At 43.1% G+C, this 14,245-nt stretch overlaps 1 protein-coding gene across 1 annotated transcript in view; it reads right to left on the reverse strand.

Moving 5' to 3' along the window:
- Positions 1 to 14,013, reverse strand: part of ednraa (endothelin receptor type Aa) — a 55,227-nt gene extending 41,214 nt beyond the window's left edge. The window contains exons 1-2 of the mRNA XM_087975183.1: positions 13,370 to 14,013; positions 12,453 to 12,565 (exon numbers count right to left, since the gene is read on the reverse strand). Of these exons, the coding sequence (XP_087831309.1) occupies positions 12,453 to 12,565; positions 13,370 to 13,861 (605 nt within the window). The 5' untranslated portion in view covers positions 13,862 to 14,013. The remainder of the gene's footprint in view (positions 1 to 12,452; positions 12,566 to 13,369) is intronic.
- Positions 14,014 to 14,245: the final 232 nt, after the last annotated feature.

Consider the following 14,245-nt stretch of genomic DNA (forward strand, 5'->3'; position numbering starts at 1 on the left):
GTGTGAGGCCCTGATTTTGTAAACGCTTTCATATTGCATGCATTCTCTGATCATACTTTTGCTTGTTGCTCACTATCACATCCGTGTGGCATATCGCTCAGACACAAAATACTTTGGCCTCAGTCACCTTCTGTGACAGAGAATCCTACAGGCACACCACTCTCTGGGTGCAGAAATTCCTCCTCATCGCAGTCCTAAAAGGCTTATCCCTTGTCTTGAGCCTGCAACCTCTGGTTCTGGACTCACCAGTCATTAAGAACGTCCTTCCTTCATCATTCTTGTTTAATCCTGTGAGAATTTTATAGGTTATAAGTTTCTATGATAGTTCCCCTTATTCTTTGCCACTCCAGTGAATATATTCCTAACCAATCCAGTCTTTTCCTGCATGTTGGTCCTGTCATCTCAGGAATCAGTCTAATAAACTCTTTTTATGCCCCATTCATGGACAGAATGCCTTTCCTCAGATAAGGAGACCAAAACTGCTTACCAAGTCCCTGTATAATTACAGTCGAGAGTGTGTTGCTGGAAAAGCACAGCGGTCAGGCAGCATCCGAGAAACAGGAGAATCGACGTATCGGGCATAAACCCTTCATCAGGACGAAGGAAAAGCTTCTGCCGAAATGTCGATTCTCCTGTTTCTTGGATGCTGCCTGACCTGCTGTGCTTTTCCAGCATCACACTCTCGACTCTGATCTCCAGCATCTGCAGCCCTCACTTTCTCTTCCCTGTATAATTGCAGCAAGACATCCCTGCTCATGTACTCGAGTCCTCTCACTGTGAAGGCCAACATGATATTTGCCTTGAATTGAATGATTTACTTTAGAATACGGTGAAGTTGGATGCCATTTTGAACAGTTTAAGAATAAAAAAGCCATAACTGGAAGAGAGTCTACCTTGGTTTCACCACCTCCACCATGAGTCCTAAGTCAGCTCACCAACAACAGCTACGTCTCCTCCACTGTCTTGCTGCTGCCTGTGAAAGACCCACTCAGTATAGAAGTCGCCACTCTTCAGGCGCCATCACGTTGCTGCTGGGCCCACCTCACCAACTCCACCGCTGATGCCAAGTCCCACGCTCGCCCGCAACCAGGAGTCCCAGCTCCACTGCCGATTCACCAATGCCAGGAGCCCCCACTCTCGGCCTACTGCAACCAGGAGTCCTTGGCTCCACTGCTAGCCCAGGCTGCTGCCACCCTCCTCCAAGGTATCACCTTGTCAGTGCCGCCATCTTGAAAGGTATGCTGCCATTGCCGCCTCAATCGCTGGAGGAGCTTTGCTGCCGGCCATCCCGACAATAACAGGAGGATATCCCAGCTGCCTTGTCCACCACTGTCGGCTCCGATTGTCGGGAGATTGCTGCCACTCTGTGCACGGGCCACCTTCGCGGACGTGCCTTTGCTGCTGATTAACCCACTGCAAAAGGCTTGAAAGGAAATAAAAATGAACTGAGAAGTGAAAGAGAAAGAAAGAATGCCGAAGAAAAAGAAAGCAGAAGGAAGTGGGTGAGTCCTGGGTTCAGGTGCCCACCCGCAGCCATGCTGCTCTGCCGTCATTTTCCTCACCTACTGCTGGATCCGTATGCTTACATTCAGCAACTGGTCTCTGCACCTATCCCCCCTTTCCCAATCTATCACCATTCAGAGAATGTGCCTGCCTGCTTCTGTCTCCAAAATCAATAACCCCCACATTATACTGCAAGGCCTTGTAAAACCATAACAGCAGCAACATACTGCATGCTGCCCTGAAAAGGTGAGATTGAGACTTCTGCTCTTCAGTGGGAGAAAGTCAACCTCAGGAATTACCAGCAAGCATGTGAAATGTCGTAAGTACCAGATCAGAGTAGTGGTCACTGCCGGGACTGCATTAAGGTCTCAGAATGTCAGCAAGGCCCAGGTAAGTCCGGGGGTTTGGAGAGGGAAGTTTTGGGGCGGGGACAAGGAAGGGTGTGGGAGCAGGAATTGACGGCTATTCGTGAAGTAACAAAGAAAAGGGTAAGGAGGTGCCTCTGAGCTGCTTTGGAACAACCCCCATGGCTCCTTCCGCAGCAGTGTCCAACACACAACTCACGCTGCCAAGAACAACAGACACATGAGAGTAACATCACCTGCAAATTCCCCTCCAATCCACACACTTGGGCCTTCACTGTCACTGGGTCAAATATCCGCAACTCCCTTCCAGCACTGTGAGTGTACCTACACCACACAGGCTCAATGATTCACCATCATCTTCTCAAGGGCAATTCGGATGAACAAGGAATGCTAATGTTAGCTGTGGCTGTCACATAGAGTCATAGAGATGTACAGCATGGAAACGGACCCTTCGGTCCAACCCGTCCATGCCAGGGCCACCCATCCCAAGGACCTTGCTCTATTTCTTCAATGCTCAATGAATATCCAATACCTTGATTGAATTTTTATACCATAGACTCATATACCCTATCATTCCATATGACAACAGCAGCTTTCTTGAGTCTACTTAATGCATGGTGCAGACCCATTGATGTGAATTTTATTGCTGCAAAATAGAGCAGTGCCTCAGAAACATCCAGGTCAGATTTATCATGGTTAGATATGTGGGCAGAACAGGCAGCAATCTGCCTCACACTGAACTTCAGACGAGACAAAGAAAAGGAAATACCTTTCTATTTTGTGAACAAAGGTTCACTGGAGAGCTGCAATACAGAAAGGTGATTGTTTTACGCCCTTGTGTACTGAGGGGTAGGGATTGGTAATACCCATCATCCTGTGCGCCTCATAAAGATGTATGATGTAAATTAAGACAATCGAAATGTCTCGAGGCAACTTAGAGTGATACTGACTATGGAAGGACTTTATAATCAATTGCAAATCCCGTAATGCTCGAACTGAAATGCTCCTGTAATGTTTTTGTTTACAAATTATATAAATGAAGTGTATTTTTGCAAAGACAACTCACCATGAAGGGAAAAAAAATCACACAACCCCAGGCTGTAGCCCAACAGATTTAATTGGAAGCATTAGCTTTCGGAGCACTGCTCCTACATCAGATGGTTGTGGCTCCATAAAGGAGCAAGTTCTGGCAACAGCAGAGAAGTGAACCAAGCGTTCACAATGGCAAGATGGATACTGTTGGTGTGACTTCAATGTGGATGTCACAGCTAATACTCCAAAGGAGAATTGCGTCCATTGTTAACAGCACAAGTTCCGACTACAGAAATAGGCTGCTGATAAAACCAATGCAATATCCTGATGCCACTGCACTTGTCTGTAAATGAGGAGGTTGCTCTCCGTTCTCAGGAGTGCTCTTCATTTTCCACCTATTTCCTGTGGATCCATGAGACAAAACTAATCTGACAACTTTTCAGGATGTAACATTTCAGGCATGTTATGCAACTATTGTGCTTTCGCACTCCATCTTCAACTTCATTGTTTTTAAACTAGCTTAGAAAGACTGTTGTGATAACACAAGTGCAGTGACAAACAGTGGATAGATGCTGAGCTTGCCAGGCTGAGATACACCTCTACTCCTTGAAGTGGTCACAAATGCCACAGCAGCAGCCATAGTTGCAGCAAGTAGCCCTATTGTCACAAGCTTCGTTCACTGAGTATTTCTTGCACAAAATAATACAGGTCTTATATACTGCTGCAGACTGATCGCACTGTGGATACTGCCTGGATAACAAGCACAGATCTGCACAATTAGATTTCTGTGATCAACCAACCTCTGGTCATTCATTAAGCAACCTTCCTTTCCTTGAAGGGTTTTCCCTGGCGTTGAAATGAAGACAATCCATGAATAATGTTCCAGGTGACCCATTTTAGAAAATCAATCTGAGTGGCACTAATTCTGTGACACTGATCTTTTTAACAGCTGATTGGTAAATTTTGTGCATCGGACAGAAGGGAATTTTTACAAACTAAAATAAAATGTAACTACTGTGCGGTGACTGGGTTGTGTAGATCCGATAATACTGGTACACAATGATGAACATCAACTAATATCATGTTATTAACTCTGTTTACCCAACGCAAGGCACACATGCCTTCAATTAAAATTCTTTGGAAAAATTATTTTGAGGTTCTCTGCCCTCATTGTCCTTAAAGCAGGATTGCAACTTAAAAGGGTTGTGTAGTCCTAGTTGAATTCCTCACTTTATTAAATAAGTTAAATAGGTGAAAGGTTATCCATCAAAATCTATTTCTTTCCAGCAATAGGTTACAAGACCTTATGTGGTGTATACATATTGTTGTATGTAACAAAATCAATGCCACTGACTTCACAACTGCTAAAAAATGAAATAAGTGAAACTACTATTATGTTAACTGAGGCTTACAATAGCTGATGAGATACAAACCACAATCCCTCGGACAATCAGCTATTCTTGAACGTTCTCTGAAGTGAAGACTATCAGATTGACATTCTGTTTCTTTGTGGGTGGATTTATAATGTAGACATGCTGTTGGAATCACAATTTAAGTCAGAAACCAGAAGAGTTGAGTTTCCACTAGATTATTCACAATCCAGTAATGGAGATTTTGGCGTTTACGTCCCACCTCACTTATGGTATGGTAGCAGCTTGTCAAAGTACATCCTGGGTTGTACTTGGATTGCTACGTCTCCCCAGTGGGCCAGGTTAAACCAAAGCAAGGGTAGAGGGGCGAGCGGTGAGACACTCAACTTGCTTGGGGCTTCCTCCACACTGCTATGACAATTTGGACAGAAACTGAGAACAGACATAGCTTCTGCCTAGGTCCAATTTAGACCAAAGCAGTGTGGAATGGAAAAGTAAATTACAGGAACCAAATAAGGACATAAGCAACTGGAGGAGGTGCAAACCATTCACCCCTCACACATGCCTCACCACTTAATAAGGTCATAGCTGATCTATTTGCAACCTCAATTCTATTTTCATGGTGGTCCACTATAGCCGTCAATACCCCGATATTTCAAAGCTCCATCTACCTACTCTTTAAATATCTTCAGTGATCTAGCCTCCGCAACCTTGTCAGGTAAAGATTCTAGACTCTAATTACTTCCTGGGAGAAGAAATTCTTTTGCATCTCTCCTTCTAATGAGCGTCTTCTTATGCTGTAACTATATCCCCTCGTTTGAGATTCCTTCACCAGTAGAAATATCTTTTCAGCAATCTGCCCTGTCAAAACCTCTCGGAATCTTGAATGTTTCAACAAAGATCACCCCTCATTAGATTAGATTCCCTGCAGTATGGAAGCAGGCCCTTCAGCCCAACATGCCCACACCAACCCTCAAAAGAGTAACCCACCCAGACCCACACCCCCACATATACCCCTGACTAATGCACCTATCACTGTGGGCAATTTAGCATGGCCAATTCACCTGACCTGCACATCTTTGGATTGTGGGAGGAAACCGGAGCACCCGGAGGAAACCCACGCAGACACGGGGAGAACGTGCAAACTCCACACAGTCAGTCGCCTGAGGCAGGAATCGAACCTGGGTCCCTGGCGATGTGAGGCAGCAGTGCTAACCACTGAGACACTGTGCCGCCCCTTTATCTTGAATAAATAAAGCCCTAACCTGTTCAGTTATAGAATCATGGAGTCATACAGCACTAGTTGTTCCTGACATCTTACATCCCAGGAATCAGCACAGTGAGGTTTAAAAGAGATTGAAATTCTGCCTCCAATGCCAATACACTATATTCTTTTTTAAATACAGGGCCCAAAACAATACACAGTTTATCCAGGTGCAGCCTCATCAACCATACAGTTATATGAAGACCTCCTCATTTTTAACATGCAGCAATAAAGACTTTCTTATTTAAATGAGTTCATCTTTCTTTTCAGCTGCTTTGGACTCTAGCTTCTACTCTCAGAACTCAATGGTCATGATGCTTCTTCTGTGAGGCACGTGCCCTTGTTCTATCCCCTCTGTCAGCTCCTATTATTTATACAGCCCATCTCATGGATAAGGCATGGGTTTGTGACCAGGTCGAAGCAGAAAACTCCCCCTCGCTTCGAGATCTTGTTTATACATCTGCTACTACATCAATTTTATTTCTGAGTGTTGGAATTTAAATAATTGGCAATTATCAATTGCCTTATAAATTTTCATCTAAAGCCAGTCCTAGAAAAATGCAATTTAAATCAAAATCAGAGGTTTAACAAATTGTTTCACAAGTTTATGCAGTTTTGAAGTCAAACCAGAAGTTTACATTTCGATTGAAAGAAAGAAAGCAGATTAGAGAATTATGTTTGTTGTTTTACAAAATGGTTCTCCCGAGGACTCTCAAAGGTCTGTTTTTTTTAAGAAAAGCTATTTGCAATCCATAACTTTCTAAAGTTTTTCAGTTAGTATGTTCAACAGGACCCAAAAAGCTCCTTTTGGCAACTTTCAGATAGCGCGTTTTATTTTACTGAGCCTGGCCCATACAGGACCTCTTTAAAAAAACTATTGTGTTTTACAGGCAGTGTCCTGCATACCAAACAATGGAGGTTTTGTGGGAGAACAGAGACTCTATTACTGCCCTTAAAGTCCAGAAGCAGGGTTCCTAAACATGCTGTATATCTCCTGCCGCTTCCTTTCTGCTTGACTCTGAATAAACAGCACATATTTGATGCATACCAGTGGTTGACCACTCAAGACGACTAGTTTATGTACCCATTGAGTCAGCACTGAAATTAATAAAGTATCTAACCCTGGCATTGTCCTTTTTTAAAGTTTACATTTGTTTTTGAGATAATTTTGAACAAAAACCAATTCTAAGCATGTATTATAGATGCAGTCTTGCATGAGGTGTCCAGTCATAAATTTCCGATCAGCCATAATTTGGACTCAGCCAAACTAGGAAAAGAATAAACGATTAAGGTGGGGAGAGTACTTATTTTAAACGTGTAAACAAGAGGAAAAGGGAATTTGCTTTTAAAATTACAGAGGTGAATCTTAGGAATCCTTCTCAATACTAAATTCACTAGCGGTAAGTCTGAACTAGATTATTTCTAGTTCTAGAGTTTAAAGAGATTTCCACACAAAATAAAATGGGTTGTGGATATTTTGTGCAGTGTGGAAAGATCAAGTTCATATCAAAAACATTCAGGCCCTGAAATTCATATTCACTTGCTCTCAGATTGCTGACAATAACCTTTGACACTTTGAAATCTTTGGCACTTGTATTAGTAACAAAACAGAAAGGTAGTGTATTATTTAACTGGTGATTTATTGGGAAATGTGGATGTACAAGGGCATCTGGGTGACCTTGGACACCAGATAATTAAACTAGACAGGTAAGTGGAGTACTCAATTAAGCAGGTAAATGGTTTATTGGCCTTCATCGCAAGACGATTTGAATTCAGAAGCAGGGATGCCATGTTGCAGTTACAGAGGGTCTTGATGAAATCACACTAAGTATTGAGTGCAGTTTTGCTCTCCCCACCTAAGAAAGGACATACTTGCCATAGGCAGAACGCAACCGAGGTTCACTAAGCTGACACTAGGGATGGCTTGCTGTCTTATGAGGAGAGATTCGTTCAACTTTGCCTGTATTCACCACAGTTTAGGAGGATGGGGGGAGTGGGCCAGATCTGATTGACAGAAATAAAACTAATGGGGCTGGACAGACTAGATTCTGGGAGGATGTTTTCCCTTGTTAGGGAGTCCAAACCAGGGATCACAGTCTTAAGATGTGGGGTAGGTTATTTCGGACTGAAATAAGGAAACATTTCTTCACTCAAAGGATAGTGACCCTGCAGAATTTTCCAATACAAAATGCCATGGAGACCGTGTCACTAAATATAGACAAGTAAGAGACAGATACATTCCTAAGTTTAAAAGGCATCAAAGAGTACAGAAAACAAGTGAGCACATGGTGTTGAAATAGAGGATCAGTCATGTTCCTATTGAACAACTGAGCAGACTTGAAGGGAAGATGGCTCAATTCTGCTCATAGTTTCTATGTAACCTATTCCAGCTTTTCAAATGAACTGAATCCACACTATTCAACCTGAGCTGAGTAAAGTCATATGCAGAAGAATTGAAGTTAGGCCTAAAAATGGTTAAAGGGATTGCAATGCATGACTAAACCAAACCTATTTGTTGTGATCCAGACAACATACAAACTGTGTGTAGCTTTTATGACCCAGCATCCAAACCCTCCTGAGCACACTGTTGAGTAATCACACATCTGAGGAAGGAGGTCTAACCCTTGAGAGACTGCCACACAATGTCAAACTAACCTGAATACTTAAAGGAAGACTGAACCTCTGAAGGAGGAGATGCATTTTAGTCTGAGCAAATTCAATCATTCATTAAAAACAGTAACTTAGATAGAGTTAAGATACAGAAACAATAAAAGATAAACAAGAGGGGGCTGCAAATCATCCAATAGGAGCAATGAAGTAGATGGGAGAAAGGACAGCTATCTCCAGGAAGCTGGATGATCCTCCAGACAAGCTCTGAGAAAGCAGTGGAAGCAGATAGCTGTACAAGACGCTGCTCGCAGTTGTTAGCCCTGAGGACCTTGCAAGACATTGAAAGATCCTGTAAAAGTGATCAAGGTCAGCAAGTGTCATATCTTATCAAATATACCCAAAATCTCACACAAACTCAATGAACTATATGACTACAATTCACCTATGAACAATCTCTATCTATCGAAAGTCATTCTCACACTCATGATTCACCCCACCCTCACATTTAACACTGTTATAAGCCTCACACTGACATCTCCCAAAATAAACACACTTCCAGCTATTCAATCATAACAACTCCGTCACCTGAACTGATTGCACATTGTCATTCATTCACTGACTCACTTCCCTTTCTCTTGCAGGACAAGCTGACTTCTGACCAGAAGCAGCGGGTACCTAACTGGTGGTGGGCATCATGCCATAATGCTGCTGGAGGTCAGACATCTCTCCATCATCACAGTCATTGTGGCCAGCGGCAGGATTGAAAGAATTAATAACGGCAGAATGTTTCTAACTAATTCTTCTAACTAATTGGGCAGCACGGCGGCTCAGTGGTTTGATTCCAGCCTCAGGCTGCGTGGAGTTTGCACATTCTCCCCGTGTCTGCGTGGGTTTGCTCCAGTTTCCTCCCACAGTCCAAAGATATGCAGGTTAGGTGAATTGGCCGGGCTAAATTGCCTGTAGAGTTAGGTACATTAGGGGAATGGGTCTGGGTGCGTTACTCTTTGGAGGGTCAGTGTGGACTAGTTGGGCCAAAGGGCCTGTTTCCACACTGTAGGGAAGCTAATCTAATTCTGATTACCTAACAATCTATCAATTTATTTGCTGGAAGTAAAATCAAAAATCTATTTAGATTTAAAGCTGCATAAATCACCGATTGATTCAATTCTTGAGCCACACTTAGTTAAGGGAACCTGTCAAAGAATGATTAGCTCACCTAAATAAATTTATCCCATCCTTTCAAATACCTGACATTGCTTGTCAAGCATAATTTTTCACCTTTTGAAGATGTTCAACTTTTAATTAAAGTAAGCAGCAAAATTAAATCCCCTAATCTTATTTTGGAAAGTGTCATGCTTATTTACTAAGATCCAATATACTACTCCCAGATCGGCACTGATTTCAGAGGGGTGTAAATGATAGGAATATGGTAAATCTAAAAACAATCCATTACAGCTTTAGATTTTGGTGGTGGTTTGCAGCAGGAGGGTCATCAGGACAAGGGGTTTCTGCACTTTAATCTTTCAGTTGTTGCCCAAGAGTGAGTGGCAATATCAGATTTTTGGCCAAATTCTTGTAACAATGAGAAAGTGTTTGGCTTGAGCCAAAATAGTGTTGCGGCCCCAGTTCTGGAAGTGCTTCCCAAACACAGTGGCTGTCGTTTTGGTCAGGGCATGGTGGGAGAGGACAGATCTGTCGTTCACAGAAATCTTTGCAACTGCAAAGGTGTAGCTGCATTCACAGAGATCCAATCTCATGCAAGTGGAGATCAAGCACACCATTTGTCAGGTTTATTCTGCTCAGGGGAAAGTCGAATGTTGATGTTGTTGGAGATATTGGATAGGCCCAGGAATCCCTTTGAGAGAGGTAGGATGCCTTTTGAGCGACGTCAAGTACCCTTTCACCCATGTCAAGTGCCCTTTGGGATGGTTAAAATGTGTATAATAAATGGATAATATCACTGAAACTGTCAAGCTCGTTGGAAATGTTGAGTTAGCAAAGCATATAAATATCCTAACTTATATTTTAAAACAAAAAGTGATTTTTAATAGTATTTCACTATCTGTTGACCTATCTAGCTTGAATACCATTATCATACCAAATGCGTTGCATGATTGATTTCACAATCAATCATTGTTACATTGCAATGAGTTGCTCACAGTTCAATTGACAGATCTAAGTGGTCATAAAGTCTTTAATATGGAGCTAAGACTTTAAGCACTTGAATGAAATGTTTGCTTTTATAACGGATTAAAACCATTGAAGGAATGTAATTGGAGTGAATGGACTTTTATCAATGCAAGTGCTTATTTATATGCAGTGGACTCTATTTTAAATATTTACAACTTCATTTTCTTTACCCTCAGAGTGGGGACTGAGATCTGCAATGAAGAGTAGGCAGTCAGCATATGGAGTTTAGGGTAAAGGCTTGTGGGGTGGTATTCCTGATGAAGGGTTTTTGCCTGAAACGTCGATTTTACTGCTCCTCGGATGCTGCTGGAACTGCTGTGCTTTTCCAGCACCACTAATCCAGAATCTGGTTTCCAGCATCTGCAGAGATTGTTTTTACCCTGTGGGGTGGTGAGCATGGGTTGCACGAGTTGGCCTTCAGTTGGAAATGGCACCACAAAGAGACATGGGGTGGTAAAAGGGGATAAGAGGGGCCATGGGAGTGGGTAGAGGAGCATAAGGTTGGCGCAAAATGTCTGACAGGTCCTGGGGATGGGTAGAGCGACATGGATTGAATAGACAATACAAGAGGCATTGGGATGATTGGAGAATGTTTGAGGAGGTAGGATGGCGCATGGGGAATGCAAAGAGGCATGAGGGTTAGCAATCTTTGAGCACATTTGTAGCTCAGGTTGATGATAAGTCTGTAGGTTTGCTCGCTGAGCTGGAAGGTTTGTTTTCAGATGTTTCGTCACCATACAAGGTAACATCATCAGTGAGAGTCTCCGGTGAAGCACTGCTGTGTACAGAGGTCTGACAGAACCGAGGCCAGCATTTCATACATCCTGCTTCCACACACACAGCAGCCCTGTGGAAGCCTGTGCTGTGTTTCCTGGCAGTGGACTGATCTCCTATCAACACCCATCCATAGAAAAAAACAATTGGAACATTCAAGGTACTTTCCCTCAAGTTGAATTTGCAGAGCCGGAAATGTCCTTAAATTTCCTTGTTCTCCTGATCTCAGGAGGAACAATTCAGGCTGTTATGTGAATCACGTGAAATTGGTCTTATCCGTATATCTTAGCCTCTCGAACCTGTCCGAAGTGAAATTGTCAGTTTACTGCAATTATTGGCAAGTTGTAGGCAATTTGGTGGACCTCAGTCAATGTGGAGCTGGGTTGGGACTTCAAATTATTTCAATTCTGGATTAGATAAAAATTGAGTTCTCAGGAGTGAGACAATGTAGTAACCATAAAAACATCATTTAAACAAAATGCAAATAAAAGCAAAATATAGAGCACATGGCAATTAGGATCCGTTTAATATGTTGTATTTAACTTTTAATATGTTGTATTTAACTTTTAATACGTTGTATTTAACTTCCCCTATAATGACATGAAGAGTAGGACAGAGTCATCAAATTGCAGTGAGTTTCTGAAAGTTTTAAATAATAGCAAATATCATAAAGGAAGTTTAATATCAACACCAGAAATCTCAAAGAACAGCTTACCATAACATGCTTATCAGTGACCACAGCTTACAACCATGTAAAACAATATAATAAAGTTAACAGTACAGCCATATTTATAAATAAAAACTTATTTTATAAAACAAGGTGACATAAATGTACATTTTTTAAGAAAAAATGCTACTGCTGGACTTATATAAAGTTCAAATAAATAATTTAATTAGTTAAAAATCACACACCAGGTTATATAGTCCATAACCACCTGAAGAAGGGGCAGCGCTCTGAAAGCTAGTGCTTCCAATTAAACCTGTTGGACTATAACCTGGTGTTGTGTGATTTTTAACTTTGTACACCCCAGTCCAACACCGGCATCTCCAAATAATTTAGTGTATCTGTTAACCACTGGAGCTCAAAAGAAAGAAATTCTGAGAGGAACTAACTTCAAACTCCCGTGCAACCTGATTTTGTTTCTCTAAGAGATTCGTTTTATGTTTTTGAAGTTCAGCGCTGGGAAACATACTGTTAAAAAAGTCAAAATAACGTATTCGTGGTCTCATTGCCGCTGAGCATAGTAAAATACAAAGCCTCAACGAGCTCACAGAATCGGAAATTGTCACAGAGTGTGCTATGACATATTAGAGAAGCTTTGGAGATATCATTGTGAGGCCTACCTGTCCACACTCAGTGCGCACAGACTTAGGCCTGTGATTCCTACTGAAATTTTCTGCAAGAAAGGTATCAGCTTGCAAACTACAATCCCGAACGGCCACTCGGAAGCCAGAAGCTGAAAAACATGATTGGCAAAGGACACAAATGTCAACACATGCACCCAAAAAAGTCGGATAAAAAGTTAACAAATGAGGCAGAGAAAAAAATGGATAATTTGTCTTGGTTAGATCGCTTAAAGAGATAAATGATAAAGTTGAAAAAAAAACCGGAAGAAACCACAAATGACTTATTTCTAATATCAAAGAGAAAGAAATTCAAACCATGTGTGGAAGCTGCAAGGCACAGGACCAACTAAGTTCGAGAGAAAGGGGTACTGACCGAAGCAATGAGGCCTGGTTCACATCAAAAAATGCGAATGATTGTAACATTATAGAACATAGAACAATACAGCACAGAACAGGCCCTTCGGCCCACGATGTTGTGCCCAACATTTGTCCTAGCTTAAGCACCTATCCATGTACCTATCCAATTGCCGCTTAAAGGTCACCAATGATTCTGACTCTACCGCTCCCACAGGCAGCGCACATTGGTATTGTGTGTCAATATACATCTCTTTTTAATGTCTGATAGACCGAAATGATGTTTTCTGACCCTAGCTCTTTCTGTTTTTAGAAATTGTTACAAATCAATTGAAATATGCAGTCCGATCTGGATTAAAAACCCTATGGTTCCTCTGAAATGTTCGGAACTGAAATGCAAAACCAAAAAGGTGGATCATGAAAGTGATAAATACGCCAAATGAAGAGAGCAAGGGAATGCAGATTAAATGTGAAGTGGGAATGAGAGGACAGTTCAGGAGTGAGACTAAAGAGCTGAGGGGCTATGCAGGGGAGCAGACCCCAGAGGAGAGTAGACCTACCTTGTAGACATGCAAAGGGATGTCGATTGTGATATAGAACAGGTCTCCCAGGGCCAGGCTTCCAATCAACAAATTGGGACCATTCCTCATACATTTATTTTTGTAGATAATCCTCAGCAAAGTCGCGTTGCCAATCACTCCGACCACAAATATGGCACAGGACAGGCCGGCAGTAATGTATCTGAAGGTGGGATTGCTGCGGGTCGGATAGTAACACGAGGAAGGGATAATGTTGTCACTGCCTGAGTTAGCATTGCCATCGGTTCGGTTAGAGTTATCCACCGCCCGGTTGCCATCGAGTTGACCGGTTCCCCGTTGAGACAAGCCCAAGCTGGGCTGGACCGTGGGAGAGTGGAACACATCCAGATAGTCGGCAGCAGAATGAAACTTGCCCCAGGTCTCATTTTCAGACAGCAGCATTCTCTGTGATATCCCACAGCCGAGCAACACAGAAACCCAGGGCAGGGTCAGACAAAGCCGCAGCAGCCGCATCCTCGACAGGTCCGGGGGGCGAGGGGGGGGGAACGGCTAAAACACAGCAAACTGCCAGCAAGGAGAGGCGAAAGTTGCCACAGCACAGACCGAGCGGAGCCTGGCGACTGAGCTGGGTTCCTCAGCGCTGTCTGTGCCTCTGTCAGCGCTGTCTGTGTGAGTGAGAGGCTGCTGGCTCAGGGGGGAGGGCTGCTCCCCCCACTCTGACAGGGGGAGGGCTGCTCCCCCCACTCTGACAGGGGGAGGGCTGCTCCCCCCACTCTGACAGGGGGGGGGAGGGCTGCTCCCCCCACTCTGACAGGGGGAGGGAGGGCTGCTCCCCCCACTCTGACAGGGGGAGGGAGGGCTGCTCCCCCCACTCTGACAGGGGGAGGGAGGGCTGCT

The sequence above is a fragment of the Chiloscyllium plagiosum genome, unplaced genomic scaffold, assembly GCF_037043375.1.
Source record: "Chiloscyllium plagiosum isolate Xiang-an unplaced genomic scaffold, Cpla_swu_hap1 HiC_scaffold_1, whole genome shotgun sequence".
Lineage (NCBI taxonomy): Eukaryota > Metazoa > Chordata > Chondrichthyes > Orectolobiformes > Hemiscylliidae > Chiloscyllium > Chiloscyllium plagiosum.